At 42.5% G+C, this 27934-nt stretch overlaps 1 protein-coding gene across 1 annotated transcript in view; it reads left to right on the forward strand.

The window, feature by feature from the left end:
* Window positions 1–3204: 3204 nt before the first annotated feature.
* C8A (complement C8 alpha chain) overlaps window positions 3205–27934 on the forward strand; it is a 36496-nt gene continuing 11766 nt past the window's right edge. Inside the window, exons 1-7 of the mRNA XM_006265431.4 lie at window positions 3205–3462; window positions 6847–6943; window positions 10634–10778; window positions 14945–15089; window positions 16606–16795; window positions 20796–20996; window positions 22642–22882. Of these exons, the coding sequence (XP_006265493.2) occupies window positions 3350–3462; window positions 6847–6943; window positions 10634–10778; window positions 14945–15089; window positions 16606–16795; window positions 20796–20996; window positions 22642–22882 (1132 nt within the window). The 5' untranslated portion in view covers window positions 3205–3349. The remainder of the gene's footprint in view (window positions 3463–6846; window positions 6944–10633; window positions 10779–14944; window positions 15090–16605; window positions 16796–20795; window positions 20997–22641; window positions 22883–27934) is intronic.

The raw sequence follows: 27934 nt of genomic DNA on the forward strand, positions 1-27934 counted from the left end.
TGATTGTACAGAAGACTTCAGCAACTACTTGCTTAAATATGAGCCTTCCTAAATCATGTGCTATACGCCTGATCCAAAATCCATTGAAATCAATGGGATATAGGATATCTATTGCTAGACCTTATGACTTCTGGAATCCCACGAGGACCTATTCTTTCTGGTCCTTTTCTATATCTTCATGCAGCCACTATGTAACCTGGTCAGGTATGGACTCAAATGCCAGGAATCTTTCTTGGATCTCTTGAACATATTTTAACAACCACATTCTGCCCTTGCAGTGGCTCTTGTCCTCCTGCTTTACATACAAGTGACCCTTCCTTGAGCAGCAGGTTGGACCAGATGACCTCCTGGGGTCTTCCCTAGATTCACTTTTCTCTGATTCTGTGATTCTTTAAATATGCAGATGGCATAGTTCTACTGACTTTTCACCACAAAAACTATATAATTACCACTAAACCCTTGGACAAGAACAGCTTGTAAGTGAACAACAGTTAACTGAAGCTGAATCCACCCAAAACGGAGGTGATCCTGGTGGCCAGATTTCATAGCTAGGCAGGGGTCTGCTTTGATTGAAAGTATGTACCCAGAATTGCCCAATCCAGTCTGACCTTTAGTACTCTTGGACTCTTTGCTAATACTAAGCTCTCATGTTGCAGTATGTGCAAGTAACACTTTGCATCCCCCACCGTTCACAAATGATGACCTTCATCCATGTAGTTGCTGTGAGGACACTTGGTGCACTGGATCAGGTATATCACATTTTGGGAAAGGCATGTTGTAGGGGACTAAACAGCAACAGTGCACCAGAGTGAACTCTTACTGAAAAAAAAAAATAATATATATATAAAGGACAGAGATACACACACACACACACACACACACACACACACACACACACTTCTCAGAACAACCAGTCCTTTTCACAACCACAACCTCACTATTTTTGTTCTCAAGGGAAACGTACCTAACACCAATAATTCATAAACTAGCTGGACACTAAGCACCAAGGACTAAACATAGATATAGGTTTTATGGTACACTGTATTTTACCTGACCCTTGAATTCTTTCCACACTGTGAAAGGTGTGAATAGCCCTCCTCCCTTTTGATAGGCCTTGATCACCCAGTAATCAGCTTCTTTTCTTCTGCTAATTGTGTCTCTGCTACCTCTGAGAATTTTTTCTCACCCCTTCCCACTGCTGTTTTTTCCTGTGCTCTGTCTGGCTCCTAGTGATCAGACCTGAGGAAGAATGTCTTGCATTGAAAGCTTGTCTAACTTGATCCCAACCACACAGTTGGGCCAATAAAAAGAGTCACCCGAAGAAATCCTTGCCTCTTGCATCATTTCTGAACCATCACAGTTGCATCCTATCTTTTACAGCCAAAGACATTTGAATACATTGAAAGTGTAAGCCTAGACACAGTGAAGTTGAAAGGCTAAATTGCTGGGGGCCAATTTCATATTTGTTTGTGAAATATAATTTCACCCTAAGCCTTGGTTTTGTAGACTTATTGTTTAATAAAACCACATCACCAAAGACAGCATTCAGGTGCTATTTAGAAGATCTATGGTTTCTGCATGCAGACATTAATTCTAGTTGTTGTGGATAAGACACTATAGAATTTATGATTTAGTTGGAGACTTTTTGAAGTGGAACAAAACACTGTATTCTTATCAGCAAGAAAAAAAAAAAAGAATGATTCCCTCATGCGGTTTGAACAAAACATTAAGGAAGTAGAGATGCAATTCACACAAGAGCCATCTAAATCCATTCAGCTGGAACTGAGAACAGCCAGTTATACATGTGACCAAATGTGTTTACAATGAATTAATCAGCCTCTGATTTTAGCTATGCAAGATTTTTAAATGAAGAGTTATACGTCTTTTTATGATACGCTTGGAAGTACCTCAGCAGAAGAAACAGATTTGGCATAAAAATGTTAATGTAGTGTCTGCAGAAGGGTCTGCAGAACGCCGTCTGCAATCAACTGAGATTTTACTAGGGAGTTTGCTGGACACGAGTTCAAATCCACGGCTTAATTCCTATGGAGAGTCCTGTTTCACCAGTATTTCCATTTACCCACCTCTCAGTGATTTCCCTATCCAAAGTTGTAGGGATACTTTCCTGAAGGTGACTGCACAACTTATCCTGTCTAAACCATTTCCAGCATTTCAAGCAAAGCAGTTGAGAGAATTAATTCAGGTCCGGAGGCAAGGATCCAACACACATTTCAGACAAGTTCAATTCATAATGTTATAAATGGAGCCATAATTTTTATATATCCCACTTTCAGTACATAACACTTTTGAGAGAGGTTCTTCAATCCCACCTCTAGCATGGTGTGCATTACTTTATGGCTTAAATCTTTCTCTTTCACACCCACTCCAAAGCGACCTAACCAATCAGTTAGAAATTGTTGATGTGCCTGATTGCACAAACCAGTCCAGCCTTTTATCTAGGACACATAGCACAAATAACTTTCATTATATATAGTATGTTTCTGAGGCTATCGGGGGTGGGGGAAGATATAATGCTTTTATAATCTCACGAGATGCTGAGAAGGCATTTGACTGTGCAAAGCAGCCATTTATGCTAAAGGTCGGCACAACTTTGGACTGGAGACAGATTGACAGATGGGTTCACACAGCATGTAGAAGGGACAGGATTTTAGATTTGAGTTGCATCTTTCTCATCCCAAATCACTTTAGAAAATAAAGATTTAGATTCTGGTGATTCAGTGACTGTGCAGGCAAACATGACAGCCATTATAAGCTGAGCAATAACTCAACCAACAGCTTTGGACACTGGAAACTATTTTATTGGAGCAGGCAATGTGAAAAAAATGATTTGCCATCTCCTTTAGTATTCTATATTGGGCATGGCACTTCCATCCTTCCTAACAGGATTCTACCACACAATCTGATTTGCCATATAGCAAAACTTTTCCCCAATAAAATATCAGACGCTCAAAAATTACATTAAAGTCTCTACATTAAATACAATTAGTCTCTTCTCTCTCAAAATTAGGAAGCATGTTTGAGGTTGGTCCAGTGAACATTGCAATGATAAGACTTATTGGACTTTACCAGGTAAACAGAAACATGATTAAATATATTGCTTTACTCAATAGCCGGGAATCTGTTTCCAAAAGGGCGATGGCCTTCAGAACATATCCTGCAGCTCTGTGGTCGGATTTATGCTTTTGTCAATGATTTACAATATTCGGCCGTGCTTTGGAGTCCAGAGATTTCGATATACTTCCTCTCAACCCTGGTACCACAGGGTCTTCAAGCAAAAAAACAGACTTTTCATCTATTTTTATATTAAACATTTACATTCCTAGAAGAAATGTGGTGCAGCTTGAGTAAGGTTTCTCTTCTGATTTGCTTGCTAGTCTATGTAATATCATTTCAGGATACAGTTACAGCGCACAGTGAGTTAACAGGATTGTCTTCCCAGAGGTAAGTCCATGGCCATGTAACTTAAGAGACAGCTTTACATATAGACATTACTGCATATCAGGCAAATCTATCACTTCAGTTCCAGCCTGAAGAATATAGATATTATGTCTTCTGTAAGGAGTTACCAGAAAAATATACTGATAGTTATCCAAAGGATACACTAGCAATTGTCATTCCTTGTTATTTGAGGTCCCTGTATATGCTTTATTTTTTAAGGAAGAACTTTTTATTTTTTTTTTAAAGCAAATGATCTTATTAACATTACTATATTAGTTTTGTGTTAATTTCTCATCTATCAAGTGTTATTATTAAACATATTTCCCTTTTAATTTTACTGTTTAGCACTACAATTATTTTGAACATCTACCGCTTATAGTCAATAATATTATGCAGAAACAACACATATCTGTACACAGTCTGACTTACAATACAGTCTAAACGCACACCATTTTCTCGGTGATAATATTACATTCTAATATTGAATTAAACAGGCATTGAATATCTGTCTACCTGTTTGTCTTTCTCACTTTTTGAATGTCATTTTAGCTTTTAAAAAAAAGGAATAAACACATGACATTTCTTTTAAGCCACAGTTTTATGATAGGAAGATTTTGGATGTTTCTGCAGCTGTTAATTGCAAACTTGTTCTGAAGGCAAATATGATTTAGAAGGATCAAAAAACGGTATCAGTGATAATTGGAACATGGAGGCAGGGAGGAAGCAGAAAGAAAAAAATGCAGTAGAGATACACTTAATTATGGAGGCTTACTCTGGTAATCCCTTTTGAAAATGAACAAAGACGAGATTTTTGATGTTTGATGAATTTATCAAACAAGACGGAATAATGAAGAGGTAAATTTAAATCCAGGCGAAGGTGAGCCAATTAAATACTCTATGAAGTGCTGAAGAAGACAGCCACCAAATCCTACTGTCAAAAGTATATGTGTGTGTGTGTGTGTGTGTGTGTGTGTGTGTGTGTGTGTTCCAGAGCTCTATGGTTGTCTGAAGGCTTCTCTTGTTTTCTGGCAGATCCAGGGTGTTTTTATCTAGCACACTGATGTCTATCCACAGGCTTCCTCGCTGAGCTTTTTGCGTCTTTCATTTAGTATTCTCTCTTCTACAGTTTCTGCTGAATCCCTAATGTACCCTATGCCTCCTCTAATTATCAATATTTCTCTTTGGACTGGAGTCTTTTCAGTAAAACAGACAGCTCATTCGTTAATCACCAGAATAATAATAATAATAATGCTCTGAATTAGAAATAACCCCCCAACATGTTTTCTGAGCTATGGCAAACTTTGGCATTTCAGTGCAGTACTCCTGGTTCCACAACACAAGGCGCTGTGCTACATAAATGAAAATGGTTGGTGTGCAAATCATAACAACTGCTCAATGATGAGATAAGAATTAGGGCTATGCGAAGCTTTGGTCTCTGATTCGATTTGGTTGCTGAATCTCCGAATCCAAATCAAATCAGAGGACCCTTTAATCTCTCCAAATCGATTCGGAACCCTTCAAGTCGATTCTGCGAGATTCGGAAAGATTCAGCAATTCGGACATAGACACAGCTTTAAATGTTTTTTCTACATACCTCTAGGTAGCAGGGACTCTGAACCCTGCAACACTGGGGCACATGGAGTGTCCCACAGGAGACTCCCCAGTGCGTTCGGCAGCAGACCCAGAAGTCTGGTCCACTTTCACGTCCACACAGGTTCCCCCACACCCCCGCATGCCCCCTGGCTATCGACTGGTGCCTCCTGGGTCTGGGTGGGCAGCCAGGGTCCCCTCATGGCTGATCACCAAGGGCAGGGGGGGCACAGGAGAGTGGGTTCACCGCCGAGCATGCAGAGGGCCCCCTTGCACTCCTGTGGGATGCTCTATTCACCCCATCATCACAGCGTTCATGAGCCGTGCTGGTACCTCAAAGTATATAGAAAGAACTTTTAAAGCTGTGTCTGTGTCTGAATCACTGATTCTCTGAATCAGCATCGAATCTTCAGATTCGGATTCGGCCAAATTGAATCAGGGACAGTGATCCGAATCAATCAGTCAGTGTCCCTGATTCGGGCCAAATCCGAATCGCATAGGGCCCACTTCACACACTCCTAACAAGTATCTTCTTGGTGCTGTGTACTGCTGCTGCTTACTTGAGTCTCATCCTAAATGATCTGATCAGATCCAAAGCCAATTGAAATTTTATCTAAGTAAAAAATGTCTCCTATGCAACATTCTGCCTCATCTTTTATACAAATGACGGTTTCTACTGAATTTAGGCATATTTTGCACACTTACAATTTGACTGATTATTTCTACTGATTTTAATTGGTGACACTGAAGCTCAGTTATGCTTTGCTGGGCCGAAGTCAAGCAGTAACTTAAATTTTAATCTATATAGACTTGCAATGCCTTTTTGCCTTTGTTTATGGTGAAATTATGCTCTCTGTTGCCCCATGTAACATACCAATTAAGTAGAATTAAAATCATGCATGTCCACTAGTGGCAAAGAGTTTTTGCAAGTATAAAAGACAATAGGATTTAGCCGTGTTACATTTACAAGTACAGTGACATCATTCCATTTTACCTATATATACTGCAGTGTTATTTTCATGCTTCCATAAAAGTTGAATTATACTATATTTTAATGCATTATAATGCCATGTCCATGCACTTGCAAATACATTTTCTTGACAAGTTTGTGATGAAATGCTGGGAGGAAAGGGCTTTATATTCCAAATGTTATCCTGCTGGCTTTCCTCCCTTCAGCAGAGGTTATTTTGCCTTCCTTTTCCTTAATCTTATAACTGCACCTTTTTGCAATGCTGCTCCCAACATTATCTTTTGCCTCCTATTTTATATGTAGCCTTCACTTCAAACTGTCCCTTCACTTTCATTATATATTTTCTTTTATAAGTAGTCTTCAAAAGAGAGCTAACGATCAAAACATTGCTTCCTAACCCAACTTGTCACCTTGACAGCCATATTAAGTTTTCTTCTCCTTTTGCAGCCCACACGCATACAAAATTTTCTTTTTTGCCCACCCACTTCTAAATGGTTATGGTTATTTATTTACCAAAATATTTCTGCCTTTTACAACAGTATTACTAGGGAGGGATGGGGGTTGCCAGCAAAGCAGGAAAGAAGAGACTAAGACACTCAAGTGCTGGCTTTGCTTCCTTCCCTAATCAATGTTTACAAGATGTGAACTAGCATAGTATCAATAATCTCAGAACAGCTATACCTATTTGCTACAGCTGAACAACATCTAGTCCAACTGTCTCTAGTTCCTAGTTTCCTGCAAAATTTGCTCATGAAAATGAATATCATAATGTTTTTGTTGCTTGGCTCCACTTCAAAACATAGACTGGTGTCGCTTACTCTCTTTAGAAGAACCAGAAGAAGTGCTAATACTCCAGCTCCCGTTGATTGTCGACTGAGTCAGTGGTCAGAATGGACTAATTGCTTCCCTTGCCAAGAAAAAAAAGTAAGACTCCACTGTAATGTATTCATTTATCTTCAGATGTGCCTGTGATGAGGATATACGCACATTAATTATATATATTATACATATTCATCATTTTTGAAGCATCCAGTAAACTTGTCCAAATATGATAAACACTCTCCTGTACTAGAAACATGGGGCCCGAGTCCCCCCCTCTCACGTACACTGACATCAATTAAAAGTAACTTCAGTGGAGCCGATTTAACTTACAAAATATAAAACTAGTTCAAGAGAGAGAAGAATGAGGCTGGAACATTTGGTTAAGATGTTCCTCCTTTTCTACCTGGGCTTTACTTACATTTCGTAGTTTCATAGTTGGTAGGCTTGGAAGGGACCTAAGTAGATCATCAAGTCCGACCCCCTGCTGTGGGCAGGAAAGGATGCTGGGGTCAAACGACCCTGGCTAGGTGATTGTCTAGTCTCCTTTTGAAGACCCCCAGGGTAGGAGTGAGCACCACTTCCCTTGGAAGTTGGTTCCAGATCCTAGCTGCCCTGACTGAATCTAGCCTGAATCTACTCTTAGTCAATTTATGGCTATTATTCATTGTTACTCCCGGTAGTGCTCGGGGGAACAGGAACTCTCCCATTGCCTGCTGGTCCCCCTTGGCAAGTTTATAGATGGCCACCAGTCAGCCTTCTCTTGTGGAGGCTGAACAGGTTCAGGTCCCGTAGCCTCCGCTCGTAGGGCCTGCCCTGCTGCCCCCTGATCATGCGGGTGGCCCTCCTCTGGACCCTCTCCATGCTGTTCACATCCCTCCTGAAGTGCGGCACCCAGAACTGGACACAGTACTCCAACTGCGGCCTGACCAGTGTCGCATAGAGGGGGAGGATCACTTCCTTGGACCTGCTCGTGATGACAAGGTGAGGTTAGCCTTCCCGACCGCATCCCCACACTGTCGGCCCATGTTCATTCTGGAATCAATAATGACTCCAAAATCCTTTTCTGCCTCTGTGCTAACGAGAAGGGAGTTGCCCAGCCATATAGGTATGCTACTGGTTCTTCCTCCCCAGGTGCAGTACCTTGCACTTGTCAGTATTGAAACCCATCCTGTTCTCATCTGCCCACGCTTGTAACCTGTCCAGATCTAGATCCTCTGATTCCTAATGCAAATATTCTAATAGAAAGTCCTTTCTTCGACAGCTCTGTTTTTTCTATTTTCTGTAAAATTTTATATATACCTATACCTTCATAACCTTCATAGCATAAGCCTTGGCCATAGCTTATATGTTATACTCACTTTATAGTCCCAATCTCTGTTTCTGTACCTACAATACATAAAATAGATAGGGCCTTCTGTACCAGGGGCTCCTAAACTTGGCTACTTGAGAGATAGGAAGTCAGCATTGCAGGGCTACAATTAATTAAGCAGCTGGGCTGGAGGCCAGCTGAGAAGCAATATTCAGCCAGGGAAACCCACAAAGTGTTAAAAGAGCATCAGGGAAGGAGGCAGTGATGGCAGATTAGGTCTCAACTGCAACATCCAAGAGCAAGCTGAGGGCTGAACTGCCGCCTACTTAAAGCCTGGCTCCTAAACCAGAGGAGGCAGTCTAGCCCAGACCCCACTGCAGACAAAACTCCTGCTGGCCCGAATGCAAAAGAGGGGACTCCAGGCAGAGCCAGTACCTGGGGAAGCTGCAAGAGGTAGCAGCTCCAGGGTAGCAGTGGCTGAAACCCTGGGAAACCCCAGAGGGGATTTAATAAGGTGTTGGAGTTGGCACAGAGTAACACTGGAGGACCAGGTGTGGCTGAAAGGGGTGGATAGGAGGCCATTGGGGTGCCTGAAGGGCACCCAATTTAGAAACTGGGAATAGCAACCCCTGCAGAGTCAGGGACTCAGGAGCATGAGACCAATTAAAGAGCCAGGGGGTGGCATATAAAGAAAGCAGCTTTGCCCTGGGTCAGGGGTGCTAGGAGGGCTGAGACAGATTGTGAGTAACTTTGCATGGGCCAGGGATCCCAGGGGCCTAGAGATGTGAAACCCCTACAAAAGCAAAGTCACATCTGCGAGGCATGGACATGGCTGTAGGGGAGGCTGGAGGCCACACATTTAGCCCTTGAAGTGACGAGGACCATCAGGTTTGGAGCCCCAAGGCTGAGAGACTGGGTGATAGAATCGGAGGCCTAATTAGGTGGGCCAAGGTGAGCCTGAGAAAAGAACTGAGTATGGAGAGAGAGCACCTAAAGCTCTGAGGGCAGCCTCCCTTCATTATCTCTAGCATCAAAGCATAACAAGTGAGGCAGCAGGCTGAGGAGCTAGACTGAGAGCAGGGCAGGACTAAGGCAGCCACCAGGGACCATCACAGCCACCCTCTGGATGCATCCTGTAACACCTTCCGTTTTGGTTCGAGAGACATCAGAATCTGCCAGTACATTTTGTGTGCTGCTCTGTTAGGATTTTTGCTTCTATTTCTGCCCGATATCCTCACAGCTTGCACTGCATTCACTATGCAATACATGTACATTTAATACTACTTGGAAAGCACAGAGCTAGACAAAAAAAATCCAGAACAGGGAAAAGTCAACTAGCATTACTGGACTATTTTCCACTCCTGATACAGGCAGTGATTCTGAATGGTATGACGAAAGGTAAAATTTAACACTGCACAAACTTCTTATTTTTGTATCCTTATTCTATTCATTCAAGCCTGATAAATCCTAAGAGGAATCTCCAAAATTAAAGAGTTGCCCAACTTGAAGTTTTTTATTCCAAATTCCCTAAATGTCAATGGTTTGGTTGAGCTCACACCTAATTTTGTTTTTTATTAAACCTAACTCCAATGATATGCTTTTGCAAAAACCCAAAGTAGCCTAATTTATGCTTAACTGTATGAAGATGAGTTAAAACAGAAACCTAGAACAGTCAATATTTTGATCCAGATCTCTTCTGGGCTTTTTGATTTTTGCAGGGCCAAACCAGAAAAAGACTCTTCATGGCCCAATCAAAATAATTATTAGATGGTGGCATTATAGATTTAGACAGTTGCTGTGGAAATCGTCACTGCATTCAACCTAACAAATATTTGCTGCCTGGGATTTGTAGAAAAAAGGGATGAATAAAAGACCAAAGCATTCCATAGGTATCTATTCAGTGTTTCATAACCACGTGATTGCCACTCAGGTAGAAGCTCACCGTTTGTGTCATTGGCTTTGTAAATACATTTCCTTCACAGAATCCTGCATCTGCTTAGCTTTTCCTTAGAAACAAAAGGTTAATTAAAATATGTAAGTAACAAAACTCAAGAACTGAAGACTCCATAGTCCCAAAGAGCTACAGCTGTACATAATGTACAATCTAGTTAGATGCCTTAATACAGCCTCTCCATTCAAAATAATAGGAATTATTCATTTCAAGCTTAAACCAGGAGTAACTGCTAAACTCAATGGACAAACATGCCTGAGAGGGAAGGGAATTGGCCATATTGCATCTCACTTGATTTTTTTTTCAGCCTTGCCAAGCTTTTCAACTAACTTTTATAGATGGCAGCAGTAACCCTACTGATAAAGTTTTAGTGTGCGCTATATTTTTATGCCCAATAACTAAAACCCTTTAAAAATAGGGTAAATTATAGGAGATCTTTTATCGCTTCATCCAGTTAATAAAAACCATATCTTTACTGGGTATAACTGTATTTATTGGCTAATTTCTTTCTTTTCTTTATAATGTGATTTAGTACAGGTACAGAACTTTGCTACAGCCTGCTAAGTTTAAAGGGAACAGATGTGCTGGACATCTCTTGGATGAACAAGCATGCCAAACCACCAGAACATGTGAAGTAGGAGGAAACTGTGGAAAAGACTTCCAGTGTGAGGAGACAGGTGAGTGGAAGTCTATCAAAAGGTATGGAAAAATTAAGTCAGCTCCCATGGGAGAGAGGCTGAATTCTGAGAGCCATGGACCAGTTCTTCAGGTGGTGCAACATGTTTTCCAATGGTTTCAATGAAGCTTTGGGGTGGTTTCCATTGCTAGGGGAATCTAGACCCATGGTTCCCAATCTGTGATATGCATACCACCAGTGTCATGCAGACAACCTGTCAGTGGTACATGTTAACAGATTTATTATAATTACTTTATATGACAAAAATTTGCTGGCAGTACATAAGGTTGAACTGGAAAATTTGCTGGTGGTACTGAAGGTTGTATTGTTTTAAATTGGTGGTGTGCAATCTGTCAGAGTTGCGGAGTCACTATTATTTGGCCAACAATGTTGGCTGTCCTGGTGTAAGAAAAAAGAAGCATCTGTTTTACATGGTCTTCTTTTTCTAGGAGCTCCATGTATGCCATAGTTCAATGGCCAAAAAAGAATGGCTTCATATGTAAAACGTACATTGTTCAAGAGCATACAGGAAACTGAAATGTTTCAATTCAAAAGAGCACTTCATGGGAGTTGTCATTTGAGTACCTTGGTTTCTATTCCCATCTATAAGACGCTATCTCTGAGTATACTACATTTCCCATGGTGCACCACTTTCTTCCCCTTGAATAACAGGAAGGAAATGCATAATGGGAGGTATATAACCTTACCTGAATGTTGGTTTTTTAGTTGCTTCACAACTTCTGGTATTTCAGTCGTTTAGGGTATTTGTTGTTGAGCTTCTGATGAAAACCTGAAAGTAACTGTGGAAAACAGGCAATGCTTGAGAAAAAAAGTCTAGTCGGAAAAACATGTTTCTGTCGGAAAACAGTTTTGACAGAAATGTTTGTGACTAACCCTGCCTATGTTGAATGCCCACAATAAAGTTCCCAGCAAAATTAGCTTGTATCCACATATTTTTATCAACATACCTTACCCTTTTGTTCTTAAAAATTAGATGTTCTTTTTATAAAAATTAGGAAATGTACCATAGTTAGTCCTCGAGGTGGTGAAAATCAGCACCACTCCTCTGGTCACTGGAACAATGCTGGTTTATGCTTGCTGAGGATTTGGCCCTTCATGTTTTAGGTTTGCTGCTAGCTGTCAGTAGTGCGCACAGTCTCACATGGTGCTTCCTGCAGACATTCATTTCTGAAATATGTTTATTGTAGCCAATTCCCGAAACACCTTCTGCAACTTGAATGGATATAACTGCACATTAATCTGACAAAGTTAATTCCATTTAGCCAACTGGAGAAGCGATTAGTCCTTTTCAAGAACATGTTCTTGGATAATGGACTCATACTGGAGCCTTGGCAAAGCAAACCTGACAAGATTCCCACACACCAGATCCATTTTTTGGAACATAGCAGGTGCCCGATGCAGGCTTTTCAGCTGATCACCGCTGCACGCAGCAATGGAAAGGTTTGCAATGGTTCTGCCTCTGGTTGTCTCTGTACATTAAGGACCAAACTCCTGTCCTGGCTCTGGGCCTAAATAACAGTAAGGAGATTCAAAGGTACAGGGAGAGAAACATTCTTCCTTTCACCCAGCCCATGAAAGCACATCAAAAGTCACTTCAGCTTCAATACTGAAATACCTCTTGTGGCTTTGTAACCTGGGTACATCCAGAGGTGTGCCCTATTCTCAATAGGATGGGATGGGTAGGCAGGAGGGGGTGCTGTGAGAGGGATGCCAGCATTTTGAGCAGGTCCCTCTTTCTTCTATAGAGTTAGGCCAAGCCCCAAACTTTTTAACTATATGCAATTTATTGAGTTATAATATACATAAACATAAACCTAAATATCATAGACATATATTTACAGTGAACATTAACCAGTAACCAAGGTCAAACCCTAAATAACGCTATTTTCAACATCACAATACAACCTTTCAATTGCAAAATATAAGGCGCAAACATGAACAATCATATTAACATCATTTTCCTTAATATAGTCCCTGACCCATGGCAAGAGATAGTCCTCCTTCCAATGGGGTCCCTTGCGGGGGGGTGTCCAGGAAGCACCAAGGGCCCCTCCCCTTGGGACCCTGACTAGGCGGGCGGCTTCTCACCCAGCCCCTTCTCTGGGTTTGCCCACCCCAAATGTCTTTCCCCTGTGGGACCCAAGGGCCCAATGACTCAAGCTCCTTCAGATGGCAGTGGTCAGGGCACAGCTCAATGGGGTCTCCTCTGTTGGAGCACCTCTCCAGGCCTCTCCTGCACCACTGGGCTCCTCTCTGGGCTCCTCTCTGGGCACCGAGGGCTCAGCTCCTCTCAGCTGCTTCACTATCCCTGCTGGCTCCTGGGTGCTGGGCCTCACGCCGCAGCACTACTATTTCCCCATGCCCTGTCTCGGCACCGAGGGCTCTCTTAGCACAGGCTGGGCCATTCAGGCTCTGGCCAGCCATCCTCATGGCAGTGACTAACCCAAGCGGCCTCCGCTGCTCCCAAGGCTCGGGCCCATGAGTCTCCCTGTGCACTGTGGGACGTGGCTGCTTGCTGGGAGATGAGGCCTGAGCTTCACTGTGGGCCCCAAGACCCTGCTGGGGTTGCAGGCTCAAGCCACCACTTGTGGATCCCAAAGCCTGGGCTCCGTGCACTGAACTGTGCACCGTGATGCACCCGAGCAGTCTCACAGTGCTCCCAGCGCTGGGTCTCCACACACCGTCCCTGTGTGCCATCAACAGCCCTAGGGGTCTCGCACCGCTCCCAAGGCTGCTCCTCAGGGGCAGCTTCAGGAGCCTTGGGCCTATTGCCTGCTGGGGGAGAGCTCTCCCGCTTTTCTTGGCTCCACTCTTCTTGAGTCCCTCACTGCATCTGCCCCTTGTGCTGGGCACGCCGCTCCTTTTATACGCTCCAGGGCTCCGCCTCTGAAGTCTTCCAGACCTGACAGTTTGCAGTCTTCAATCAGGTCCAGGCGAGCTCTTCTCCCCCTCCCTTCAGGAAAGGGGTGTGACTTTACTTCTCCTGCTGCCTCCTGATTGGTGGAGGGGCTCCACCAATCAAAACAGCAGGATCTCAAGCCTGGGACTCAACCCAAGCTCTGAAAGGTGAGCCTGCTACAGGCTTTTTTCCCACACCTCTGCAGTGGAGAGATCACAGAGTCATGAGCTCTGCTCCCATTCCTCTGCTGGACTTCAAACCTCCTGCTTGATGGGGTTACAGGGGCTTCTGAAGAACGAGGCATACGTGCTCCCTGCCCGGCCTCCCGTCTATTCCCCACTGCAGGATCACATCAACTTTGCTAAAACCAGACATGTCTGGGGCTGAGGAGGAAGACATTTTTCCTTGACAATGATTTTAAAGCCAAATTACTGAAGCACCTCACAAGGGAACTATGTGATTCCCACAGACATTGTTGTACAAGTGGGAAATCACATAGCAGGCACCATTTCTGCTGATGCTACTCAGATACCACACTTTTCTCCATACAGGAAACAATGGTGGGATTATAAACTCTATTCTGTGGCAACCATTGGCTACAGTGATTTTAAACAGTGGTCCCTGTCCAGCTTTCTGTGATTAAAGAATCAAGGGCACCTTGTTAGCTTGCTAAGACAAGGAAGGGAGCCAGGTCCATTGATCTTGGAGCCAGAAAAGGTAAATGAGCATACCTTCCACCCACTTGGGCTTTTGTGCCAGATGGAGATTTATCCTGATTGTGGCTTATGTGATTTTTTTTCACGCATGGAAGACAGCTTACCATGTCGGGGGCTGGACCCAATGATCTGTAAGGTCCCTTCCAGCCCCTAGCAACTATGAAACTATGTTATGGAGGAAATGACCTGAGCCAGCAGTTTGCAGGATGCTGCTTCTGTAGCCAGTGTTGCCTGTGTTAGGCGAAGGCAAATTGCACCTCTTTTGTACAACCTTCATCTTCTCCCAAGGGGAAACTTTAGGCTCTGAAAGGGCTTCTTGGTCCCTGAACACTGATCCTGGGATTACCCATAGGGTCCTCAGTCAGCCAGAACTCCCATCCTTGGGACACGTCTTTGAGTAAGGAAGAAGGAAATCAGACTGATTCAGCTTTAATAATTTGTTTAAGGAAACAGGGACTTTAAAAACCATCCAGTTAGACTACACACAGATTCAAAAGATAAGAAATATTAATATGCACCTATGCATTTCAGGCCGCTGTATTAAACGCCACCTTGTGTGCAATGGAGACAGAGACTGTAGGGATGGGTCTGATGAGAACAACTGTGAGGATGTCGATATTGAAATCCTCTGTGAAAATATGCACCCAATTCCTGGAGCTGAAAGAGCAGCGCAAGGGTGAGTAATTCATTTATATTTCTATTCTTTCAATCAAACCAGGATTTTTTTTGTGTGCTGCTCAAATACCATAATACCATCATTTTTTTTTCTAATTTGCTGAGCTCTGACAATATAAATAATGTTGTACAAACAGAGGAGGACAGATTGTCCCACAGACTTTACCGTCTAAATTGAGACGCCAATGAAATGTAGAACCATTATATAGCCTCTACATTAGCCTGATCCAATGTCTTTTGAAGTCAAAAGGAAAAACTCCCAAGCAGTTAAATAGGACCCAGGAATAGGACGTGAGCAAGTCTATCAATAACTTACCTGTCTTAAATTTAATTAAACGTCAACTTTTACATTTTATTCTGATTTGTTTGTCTTAGAGCACAAAAGTAATGGCATTTAGCCTCTTACTCTTAGAGAGGATTTCCATTCAGAGGAGTTGCACTGATATCTACTTGGAACCAAAGCTGGTTTCAGGAGTGAGTAACAAGGGCAATCACGGGTTGTCCAATATGCCTTAGCCTTAGGTCCCCATGAGTCCGTTGGCTGCTGTGCTTGGAACAGTGCTTTCATTTTGGGGCCGTCAGGTTACCAAAGGACATCGAGAAACTAAAGGGAATTCAGAGAAGAGCAGTAGAAATGACCAGCGAGCCAGAGGGAATGACTTGTGAGGAAAGATTAAATAAGACAACTGTGTTTAGCTTGGCAAAGTGAAAACAGCCTGCAAAGATACAGAGGGCTGCAACTCCCCATGGAGGAAGAGGTAAATGGGAAAATAACTAAGAGGAAAGAAATGAGATCAAGAAAGATATCAAGGAAATGCTCTAGTGACAGTGAGACGTGCTATGCTGTAAAAGTCTCCTGAGGGACATGATGGGCTCCCCGCTGATTAGGACTTTTAGATCTGTGCTGAATAAAACACTAGCAAACGTTAATGTAACTGGTTTCCTGCCATTGCAGTAGCAAGGCTCTGACTCCTCTTTTTGGCTCACCCACTCTTCACATATGGCACATTTTAGGATTTGATCATTGGGCACTTTGTGACCCTTGGGTGTGAGAAGGGGTGGAATAAAATGTTCTTGTGCAATTTTTGGATAATTGGTTGCTGGCAAATATGCAGCTAGATTTCTTGGTGCCCACGTTCCTAAAATGAAAATCATCAGAAAATCATCTTATGCTGACAGAGAGAGATGGACAGGATGATTTAATTAGTCTTTTCCATATCTAACTTAAGATGCTATGACATTACCTGTGAAATAACTTGGGCTATTATTAGTATGTCTTATTTTTACTCGGAGATAACATTATTCTAAGCCGGTTCCTGCAGGACACAATATAGAGAGGGGTAGCATCTGTCTTTCCTCTCCCATTTTTGAAAATGAAGATCTTGAGTCGTTGCTACTGGTGGTCCAAGAGTTGATGCGGAAAGCCAACACAGGGGTGAAAAAAACCCATAATGATAATTGTTTCACAAAAAAAGAGAAGCAACAACTAATTTCTGCATGATGTCTTTGCATTAAAGATACAATATTCTTACACAAGATGAAAGACAATATATATATGATCCTAATTTTTATGGAGGCCAGTGTGAGTATGTTTACAATGGAGACTGGCGAGAACTGAAATACGACTCCGCCTGTGAACACCTGTATTATGGGGATGATGAGAAATATTTTCGAAAACCCTACAATTTCCACTTCTATCAATTTCTAGTGAGTATTTAATATGTTAATATTTGGCAATATTTTCTGTGCTAAAACCAAAGCTTGCTTTCATGCTTTGATGCTAAACAGATTTCCTCAGGAAAATGTATTCAAGTTTTTTCCAGAGATAGAAAGATATTGCTGAAATGCAACTTTTATGGATGAGCAACTTCCTATGCTCTTCGATTGTCATTGAAAATATGCATTTTTGATACAAGAGATTACTGGCATGGTATCCTGCACCACTTGCGGACTTGTAAGACACTCAGTTCTGGTCTCTTTTATAAATCCTTCTTTAAAACCCAGCATTTCCAATGGTTTTTTTTAATTATCTGTAAGCAATTTGATAGCATATCGTTGTTTTGCAAACACATATATGCATCAAGGTGCTCACAAGCTCTAGGATTGCACCCAAGCAATCCCATTACTTATTCTGGTCTAGTGGACAAGGCATTAAACTGGGAGCTAAAAGATATGAATTCTTTTCCTAGATCTGCAGTGGTGGGATACTGAAAACAGTTTCAGTGCCTCTGAGAGTGGAATGGGGATGGTCCTGCTTGCACACTATTGTACAGCACTTTGAGAGCTACGGTATGGATGAAAAGTGCCACAGAGAACCAAAGTGCCCCTCCATTCTTCCCCCTTCATCTTGTTAATTGCTTCCTTCCTCCACCCCCGTACATCTTGTTAGTTGTCTGGTTAATGCTGGAGCTATAAAATTCCACCTTGTTCAATCTGTGACCCAGTCCTTATCTCCTGCACACTATTCAAATACAGCTCTGAAGACAGTTATTAATTTCCTCCCAGGCTTTTCTATGGCGCTTTACAAAACATCAATTAATTTATCTTCACAACATCCCTGTGAGGCAAAGCAATGGTATTAGCCTCTTTTCACAAAGGCAGATCTGAACTGGAGAGAGATTCATGTTAAATATTTCAGCTGATTTTGGGTGTCCAATCTGAGTTGCCTCCGCCCTGGTTTTTCAGCCCTTTCATTTCACTGTTACGATGTATTCCTTGGTGTTATCAATGCACAGCTCCCACTCATGGGCTTTTCGGCTGCGAGTGCTCAGCATTTCTGCAGATCAGCCCCCGGCGCACCTAGCTGGGCACCCAGAAAATTTTCCCTGGACCGCCCACCTAGGGAAAGTCTGAAATGTGTCATTTGTCTCGCATCACACAAGAGCTCTGTGGCAGTCACAAATAGAAGCCGATCCTCCAGGGCAGCATTCAGCTGCCTTAATCAAGGCTAGAAATAGATGGCATTGAATGCAATGGGTCACATGCTGGAGCAGCTGATCCTCTTCATTGGGCAGAACACACATTGCCTCTTGTCCCTCCTGTTGATTTGTGGGAGAATGGGCAACACGTTTCCCTACTTCCAGAGATTGCTGGGGCCACGTCTCTGGAGGCAAAGAAAACTGGGCAGGTGCTCCTGGGGCTTGAGGGGCCGGATCCTGTGCAGGAATCCCAGGATGCACACAACCAGGCTCCTCAAGCCTTAGGAGCACCTGCTTAGGCTAGTGGGAGATTGCAGGCACTCTGCCTGCCCATGCTTTCTCACCTTAAAGCAAATAGATGCCCACTGTAATAAAGCAGCATGATTTATTGCTACTTCTTGTTGCAGTCATTGTAGTGCAACCAGAGGTATGTACATCTATTTGCTGTTGCTTTGTGCTGCCAGATAAATCTTTATAGAGGCAAGGGAAATTTTTGTTTTTACCCCAAGAGTTCCTCCCTTCTCTTCCTGCAATCTCCAGCTTTGTGCATTACACACCTTCCGATTTCAGCAAGCAATAACGCAGGGATCCCACAGACAAGTTTTCTGTGCCCTTTACCAAACAACCTTGATCCATCTGCAGAGCAGGTTTGTCCTGTACAATTAAACACTATACCATAACGCATGTGCAGTTTTATTACAGCATTTGCTAGTCTTTCATAGATGTCATAGATTTCATAGACATTAGGGCTGGAAGGGACCTCAGAAGATCATCGAGTCCAGCCCCCGGCCCAGGGACAGGAAGTCAGCAGGGGTCATAGGATCCCAGCAAGATAAGCATCCAAATTTCTCTTGAAGGTGTTCAATGTGGGTGCTTGTCCTACCTCTGATGGCAAGCTATTCCAGACCTTGGGGGCTCAGACAGTAAAGAAGTTCTTCCTTATGTCCAGCCTGAAACGGTCTTGCTGAAGTTTATAACCGTTCGACCTTGTTATCCCTTGGGGCGCTCTGGTGAACAAACGTTCCTCCAGATCCTGGTGAACACCCCTTATAAACTTATAAGTGGCCACCAGATCACCCCTGAGCCTGCATTTTTCCAGGCTAAAGAGCCCCATAACTCTCAGCCTGTCATCATAAGTTTGGTTTTCCTGACCTCTGATCATGCGCGTGGCTCTCCTCTGGACTCTCTCAAGCTTCTCCACATCCTTTTTGAATTGTGGAGCCCAAAACTGGACGCAGTACTCCAGCTGCGGCCTCACCAAGGCCGAGTACAAGGGGAGAATGACGTCCTGGGATTTGCTTGAGAAGCATCTATGGATGCAAGCCAGCATTTTGCTCGCTTTACTAGCCGCAGCATCACATTGAAGGCTCATGTTTATCTTGTGGTTAATCATGACCCCCAAGTCCTTTTCATCCATAGTGCTAGTCATGGGGAAGTGAGGCTCTGGCAGAGCTTGGACCTAATTTGGGTCTCCAAGAACTGTGCTAAATTTTGGGCCCAATGGACCACTGGTTCAGAATTTCTTGCAAACCACCACTTTGCACTGCATCAGGATTTAATACTACAAAGCCATTGGTTGTGCTACCTACAGGGACCTTTTATGCATGGGGCCCAGTGCATGTCATCAGCCAAATGTGGCCTGCTTATCATGGCTTTATTCTAATACTACCTTAACACAGTCTTGTGGACCCCTGCAGACTATACTTTGGGTTTCTCTTTTTGTCTCTTCCCCATGGGCCCCTCCCCATTAAGAAATTAAAAATGCTTTGCTTTCATCCTGATGTAGAACACTTTTGAAATCTCAGTACTACATTTATTCCCCCATCCAGCTGTAGATGAAGCACACATTTTGCCAATAAGTGTCACAGGTATTTGGTGAGGAATGGCGGGAAACAGGGTTCGAGACTGGTGGAGAACATGCTCAGGAAGTAGAGGATCTTCTGCCTGTTTCTCCAAAGCTACGTCCTTTCTCTCTTTACTCTGTCCTAGGCTGGTGTCTTCTTCAGTCCTACTCTTTTCTGCACTCTCAGTGCCTCATCCAGTTTGTCTCATTTACCTCCTCGCTCTACCAAGTTCTTTCCCACATATCTTGTCCCAGTCTCTGCCCAACCAGTCCTAGTTTTCTCCAACACCCATCTCTGTCCATTTGTCTTTCCTATTCCACACCTTATTCCTTCACTGACTTATATTATAGTGTTTCGTCCCAATGACATAGGGTTGGAAGGGCCCTCAAGAGTCATTTAGCCCAGCCCCCAATCTTTATCCCACCTCTTAGACCTCATCTGAATTCAGTACGTGTTGTAAGCCAGAACTGTCTGCTCTGCTCAGATGGTCAGTTGGGATGGCACGTGCAGTCTGATGAGGAAGTAAGTCCTCTACTTATGGAAGCTTATGCTACACATCTCTGATTTAGTTAGTCTATAAGGTACAAATTTACCCTACCTTCTACATGTAGTCTAATCACAGAGAGGGACTGTGAGCGTCTCAGGGATTCTCAGTGCATATAAAATTAATAAAAAATAAAAACAATTTTTTTCCCCCTGACTGGAGACAGATGAGGCAAAATGCTTAACTTTAAATACTTTTCTTCCAAAGCTTAGCTGTGATTAAGTTTCCAAAGGAAAAGGCATTTTTCTCAGTTCTTTATCCTGCATTACATTTAGTCAGGGACAGTGTTGTTGATGTTGCCACTGGTTTCAACAGGAGTGGGATTGGGTCTTTAAATGAGAGAGTGGATTTAAGGAGGAAGCTAATATGTAAAAAAATAATGCCTCTTCCTCTTATTTCAGGCTCATGCTGATTCTGGATTCTCTTTTGAGATTTACGATGATTCAAAAGACTTGCTTGAGGCATTAAAAAAGGAAAAATCCAGGAATTTTGGCATTACTTTTGGAGTAACTCCTGATGACTCACCTGTCAAATTTAAGCTTGGTTTCAGTTTATCAAAGGGAAAGGGATCTCTGAAGAATTTCACACAGTATAATGAGAAGGTAACAAAAACAAGATGCACACATTCTCAATAATGTCTTATATGATTTTGGTGTAACTTATGTTAGTTTATTCCCGTAACTGCATTTAAAAAAAAACAACAATAGTAATTGTACCTTAATTTGTTCGTGTAATTGCACATGTGAGATCGTTAGTAATCCTGTTTGTTGTTCTTATTACATTTAAGCAAACAGGGAATGGGAATAAAATTGAATTATGGAGTATGAGAACACATGTCATCTCACCCCGTCCTGTTTCATGACTACATTAAGCATATAAATAAAGAAATACTGAAAGTGGTGAAGAGGGAAGGGAAAAATCAAAATGTTCATCAAGCAGTTGTCCTGAGGGAATGAGCTCCAATGGCAAATATATCTTTTTCAAATTAATACGAGCTGCAATATGTTGGTAAGATGAGCCAGAATTGTGTCATCGGTTGAAAATATCATAGTACGATATCATAGTACAAATAGTACTAAGAAAAAGGGTTTATATTTAGTAGAAGGCTTATGTCATTGACAGTTATGTGGTGACCCTTTTCAGATGTAATAATATTAATGGTAATAGTACTATTTCACATTTATACCATGCCTTGCATCTACTTCTCTCATGGAAACTACAGGAGAATTATTTTGACAGTGCCCTTAAGTGCCTTCAAAACTGCTAAAGTATTTAGTATCTCTTTGTTTCCAGCAATGAAATGCTCAGTTATTAAAAGAATCATTAAAAGGGCCCTTTTCATTGCACCTGATTCTGAGACTTAGTACAATGAAAGAACTTGCAAGAGAAAGCTCACCCGTTATGTGGACTTAGGGGACCGGTATCGTCCGCTGGTACTAACGTTATATCCTGGGAGGTTCCCACGGTGATGCCATATCCAGTTAATGCTGAGCTGAGGAAAGAAAGGGAGATGGGACATTTTGCCAACCAGAAATTTGTTAGTTATAGATACACACACTTCGTAGACCTTTATAGAATGAGCCACTGACATACTTGCTCTTCCCCATTTCAATGCTTTGCAGAAAACTACAACGTAACATGCTAGTTCTCTTTCGTTGTCTCATCTAACCCGAAAGAAATGCAAAAGTGAACAAAAAAACATAAATTCCTGGAAAAGACTAGAAGATGCTGGCACCTTATTTGGGGGTGTGCAAGGGCGGTAATTCTGATTTTCCTTAAAGCCCCAAGTGATCACATATCCTGAATTTCCCCCTTCCCCACCCTTCCTCTTCCCTCCAGCTGGGAAATTGGATATGTAAATCAATTAATAAATGTCAGGCTTACTTTAAGCTTTTGAACCTTTAAGATACAGCTTGGTCCCACTTTCAAGATTTCTACGCAACTAGAAGGGGTAGATTCTTATATGTTTTCACGTATTATTAGATCTGAGATAAAACTGTACATATTGGCAGCATGACTTGGCATAGTTTTAAACTAAAATATCTCTATTGATTTCAGTGAAGATGCTCCTGATACACAGGAGTTAAAACTCAGGCTTAGGTAATGTACCTTTATAGGTCTCTCAGACAAAAGAAAGCCAGCTAATGCTTTTTTTCCTGATCTTCTGCAAAGTGGACTTGTGCATTCTTTGTCCTTTAATATTTAGTTTACAGGTAACTTCTGCTACATATATTTTTTTATCTGCAGAATCTGGAATTCATTAGAGGTGTAACCAAGGTACAGACTGCACGTTTCAAAATGAGAAGGGATAACATAGTTCTGGATGAAGACATGCTTCAGTCCCTAATGGAGCTTCCAGACAGATACAATTATGGAATGTATGCCAAATTTATTAATGACTACGGTACCCATTTCATGACGTCTGGGACTATGGGAGGTGTCTTTGAATATATCTTGGTTGTTAACAAAGAAGAAATGAGGAAAACAGGTTAGAAAAACACTACAAATTCTGTATGAATTGCTTTCTACTCTACTATCCCATTATGGTTAAGATTATAGATAATTAAAAATCCCTATAGGGTTCTTTCTTCATCTGCACCCCAGGCATGGAGCACTAATACTGTCATTGCTACAGTAGTGTGTACCTCACAGGTGTTTTGGCCAAAGATGTATATAGTCTTCTACCTCATGGCATCGCCCAGTATTGACCCAGGCTCCATATGCTATGGATCAATACCTGGCATTCTGGTCTGGTTACTCAAGCAAAGAGTCCACAAAAGTATGGATGGAAATTAAACAAGACCTTCCTGGTTCTTTCCAAAATAAAGCTTTGTTCTTTTTTTAGTGTAGGCATCACCTTTGGCTCAGGGGGCAGGAAAGCCTGTGGGGTATCTCTGGTCAACAACCTGGGAGGATTTTAATTCATACAGCTTCTCTTTGTCCAGGAGAGTGTGCTAAGTCCTGAACTATAGTTCATCCAAGGGTAGATGTCTTTCCATCTCTTCTGTTGAGGACGATCCATTTTGCACAAATATATAAATAGACATTGTTCCAAAGCATTCACGTTACCTACGCTGACCCTCTATAGTTTGCCCTCCCTGCTGAAGAACAGCTGAGGTGAAGATAGACCTTGATGAGTCTGGTCAGGACTTAGTACATAATGGCTAAACCTAGGCACTCTGCATAATTACTGCTGCTTTATCATTCATGGCTTCAGTACATTTTATGGCGTGCTACATTTAATGGCAGGTTCAATGTCATGGGTTGTATCATCAGCTCATGTATTTTTGGTACAGAAACGGAGCTGCCCTGATAGACATCAGTTGAGGCTGCCCTGATAGACATCAGCTGTCCCAACTCCCCTATGGGTCACTCTGTGGTATATGACCAAAGTTATGAGAAAAGTTAACGTGGAGAAGTTCCAGGCTAGTTTATTTAGCCTCTATCATGCTGTGAGATGTCAAATAAACCAGACAGGGCCCACTTCCCCTCCAGATCACTCACTGAACTGAAGGAATGTCGAATTCCTACTATTAGCATCGCTGCCACAGGATTAATTAAGCAGAAATGAATCCATCCCTGGTATGTTTAATGCCCCTCTCTCTCAGCAGGACCATTCAGAAGACTCTGTGCTCTAATCCTCAATTGGAAAGTTTGTGACCCATGTAGAATTGGTGATGTTCTCAGTTAAAGTTTCCCTCTCCCGTAGGCAAAATGAGTTCAGGGGTGGTGAAGGTGCCCTCCTCAAGCACCACTCAGTGTCCCTCTAGCAATACTTGTGCCCCACTCCCCAACCCCTTTTTATGTCACTGCTTTGGGGGTCAGTAGTTTCTAAGTCTAGATACAACCTATATCCAAATTTTGCAGCTTTAACACAATGCCAGGAGGAGGAAAGGAAGGTCTCTCTGGAAAACATCTAGTTAAACAAGCAGCTAAGATCTTCTGTGAAAATAGGATGGTCACCGAAAGGGTTTCCTGGTCTGTTTTTTCACATCAGACCGCTGTGGCAATAAGTAGTGTAGGGAAGAATCTGCATTTCCTTCACTTCCTTCCTTTGCTGTGTTAATCTTCTGGGGTTTCACCCCTTCCAGCAAATAATTGTGCAACAAGCAAGCATCTTATGCCATCTTTGGCACTGGTGATTTCCCAGATCTGCAACTCTTCTTTTCCCCTTTCCCTAACTTAAAACAATGGGAAGAGAGATGACCACCAGGCAGGGGAAAAAATTCATTTTTCAGGGGAGAGACTGGTTGTGAATGTCAAAACTGGTTCAGAATGTCAAATGAGATTTAAGTCCATATTCTGAAGCCTGAAAACTTAATAACTGACTGCTCAGGAACAAAACAAATGCAGACAAATAGCCAGAGGAAAGAACGATACCTCACTCACACTTCATCTATTTGCTAGTGAAGGTCGCTATATGATGGAGCCCTTAATGGGATGCAGTCTAATAAACAAGCTCTTCTCTAAAAGGGTCGGGCTGAGCAACATAAATGCAGGTGGATCAGGGGGTGAGACTCCAAGAAATTCCCTTCACACTGCTGGCAACAATTGTCGCTCCAATTATACCTGCTAGCAGAGACGGCGAGTAAGAAAGCATCACGCAGACAGATCCAGACAATTTCAAAGGCATTTGTTTGTTCTGAATATGTAAATAATGCATTGTACTTGGCATTATACCTGCCATTTTACACTGGCTGGCTTTTAATCTGAGGCAATGACAGAGTTGCACTTGTTCTAGTTTTCAAAAAATGAAGGTGTGCAGGACTGCAGAAGGCTGCCTGTAAATCTTGTTTGTGTAACATATCATCCACAGCTGTTTGGATTGCATGCACGTCGGTCTCTGGAAAGTCGACGCATAAAGTCGTTGCTAATCAAATGTATGAAGCGTAGAAGAGCAACAACATAGTACATCAGCGCAATAGCCAGATTCTTAGCTCCTGCAAAGCCACCCTCAGTGTGATAGATACCACGGCCCTGACACAGCCGGTGATACAAGCAGGCATTACACATGCAAAGAGTCAGCACTGGTTACTCCAATCTGGGGGAAAAGGGTAGGGGCTAACTAGGAGACTGCGATGGTAGCAACTAGGCTAGGTGACGATAGCAATACTAATACCTAAGAGGAATCAGGTGCTGAACTGGGGTCTGTCTCTGGTATAAATGAACATAGCAGAACTATCATAATTTACACCAGTTTGAGATCTGGGCTGGAATAGGTTGGTTCCATATAACTCCATGAATTCAATATGTAGCGCCAACCATAGAGAGTATTACAAAAGAGATCATTCCCAGTTGAAGTCACTGGCGCAGCGTTCTGAAAGCAGGTGCCCTTATTCTTGAACGGTGCATGGCCGTTCTTAGTTGGTGAAGTGATTTGTCTGGTTAATTCCGATAACGAATGAGACTCTAACTAGCATGCTAACTCGTTATGTGACCCCCAAGCGCTTAATAATTGTTTTCCAACTATTGAAGTTGGTCTAATAAAAGATATCAGATTCATTCAAAGAACCTAGTTCTTAGACCAACATGGCTACAACCTACACCCTTATTCTTGAATGCACTCTGTGTTCTCAACCCGTTTTATTTGACTTGAGGGGTGAGTGATAAAGAGGTGAGCAAGATCTTGGCGAGCACGACTTGAAGCACCAGACTGCCAAGCTAAGAGGAAGAATGAATCAACGACAGGAGGACAGGGGCTATTATTTTACTTTATCTTGTGCTTACCGTATATCTGAGAAGAGAAAATTTATAGCGACATGGCACCTTATTTTAGGAATGAGGGATGTTGAAGTTCTGCAAAAGGCAAAAACGTGCCCCTGAAGGGATGTAATTTTCACTCTAATGTAGGATACTTGTGCAATTTCCATCTATACTGGAGACTATTAAAAAGTCAAAATTTACCAGGTCACACAGCACTAAATGGTATGCTAAGCGTATAGGTGAGGACACTGTTGTATCACCACCTGGAAAGAGTTGGTATAAACTGATCACTCAGTGTCCTAGAAAACTGGGTTGGCTCTTAGATCCAGATCCACCAAAGGATGCAGCCACTTAATGTGGGATTTAGGTAAGATTTTGCTTTTCAACTCCAAAACTTAGATCCTCAGAGCTCCCGTTCAGTTGCTTCCTGAACCTGGAAGTGCCCGTGCAGCATAGGCATGTTGGTCTTCAGCATCCAGTTTCCCCAAGTGCTGTGAATATGCTCCTAGATCTGCTCAAAAGAGCATAAGTCTTGACAGGATAGATTCATTTGGTGCCTGCCTTACACCCAAACCCTGCTGGAGCCCATCTCTCTCACCCAAGGGCACAGGAGGGGTTTTTGATTCAATATGTCCTCTCGGAGGCCAGCAGCTGTATTCTAGCAAAACACAACTGGAGGAGGGGTCCCCTTTTTATCCAATACCTCAGTGATTATAGCATTCACCCAGTAGAAGGCCCACATTTAATTTCTCCTTATGCTTCTGGGGAGTCATATCTTCAACCTATCTGTTCCAAATACCACATCAGTATTTTATCCATTACCATTGTTAGGTAAAATACTGGAACACCTTGGAAGGAGGGCTGGCCTCCCCACCAAGTGAGCTCTCTCAGCATTAAGCTTTGGAGTCATGTTCTTTCTTGTGCACTCTCTTGCTCTCGCTCTCTCTCTGGCCCAATAAATCCTTAAGCCATTTCTGCAAACTGGAACAAAGTCAATGGTACAGGTGTCAAATGGCCCCCAAGAAAGAGTGGCTCGCTTGGTGATGGGGATATTCTGGGAGGTGAGAGTTCAAGGGACCTGAAAATAGGTCTCTCACATCCTGGCTGGGTATCTTATTACTGTCTTATTGTAAAATAGCACATAACACCCTGTAACATTGTCTAAAGAAAAGTGGTAGCTGGATGCCACTGCATTTTGATGCAGGCAGCATGTAGTAGGTATTTTCTGACTGGATGAGGCTCCATGAGCTTGGTGAAAATAAGCTGAAGTCTCTGGATCTCAGTGGGGTTTAAGCATGAACTAAGATGGAGCTGTTTGATAGTCAAGATTGAGGCATGCCTGGATGTACAGAAGTAGACGTTTAGATATCTGAGAAATGTTACATTTGAAAATGAAGGCAGATTCCTCCAGAATTAGGTGCCTATAAAGGGTGGATCTGGGTGAGGTGCCACCCTTGGACTGTGTAGCACATGTACACTGAGCTTTGTATCACCAACAGCTCCCTCTTTACACATCCTAGATCCACTCCTGGTGCGAGCTAAGCATCCTAGATCCACTCCTGGTGCAAGGAGCTACAGGGTTGCATTTTGAGACGTATGCACCTAAACTGTGCATGGGTCCCAGTTTTAAGAACCGAAGGTCCTTTTCTTGGATCTGGCCCTCAGTGCAAGTGAATGGGGAATCTCAGGCTATGTCCCTTATTAATTATGCCATTCATGTTGTTCATTCCTCCTTTTTAAAATAAATGACTATTGTTTTGTTACTTAGCAGAAAAAATACTGTGTAATTTGTTAACGGTTATAACAGCATTTAGGGGAGAAACATTCCACAGAGAAT

Source organism: Alligator mississippiensis, chromosome 5 (genome assembly GCF_030867095.1).
Source record: "Alligator mississippiensis isolate rAllMis1 chromosome 5, rAllMis1, whole genome shotgun sequence".
Lineage (NCBI taxonomy): Eukaryota > Metazoa > Chordata > Crocodylia > Alligatoridae > Alligator > Alligator mississippiensis.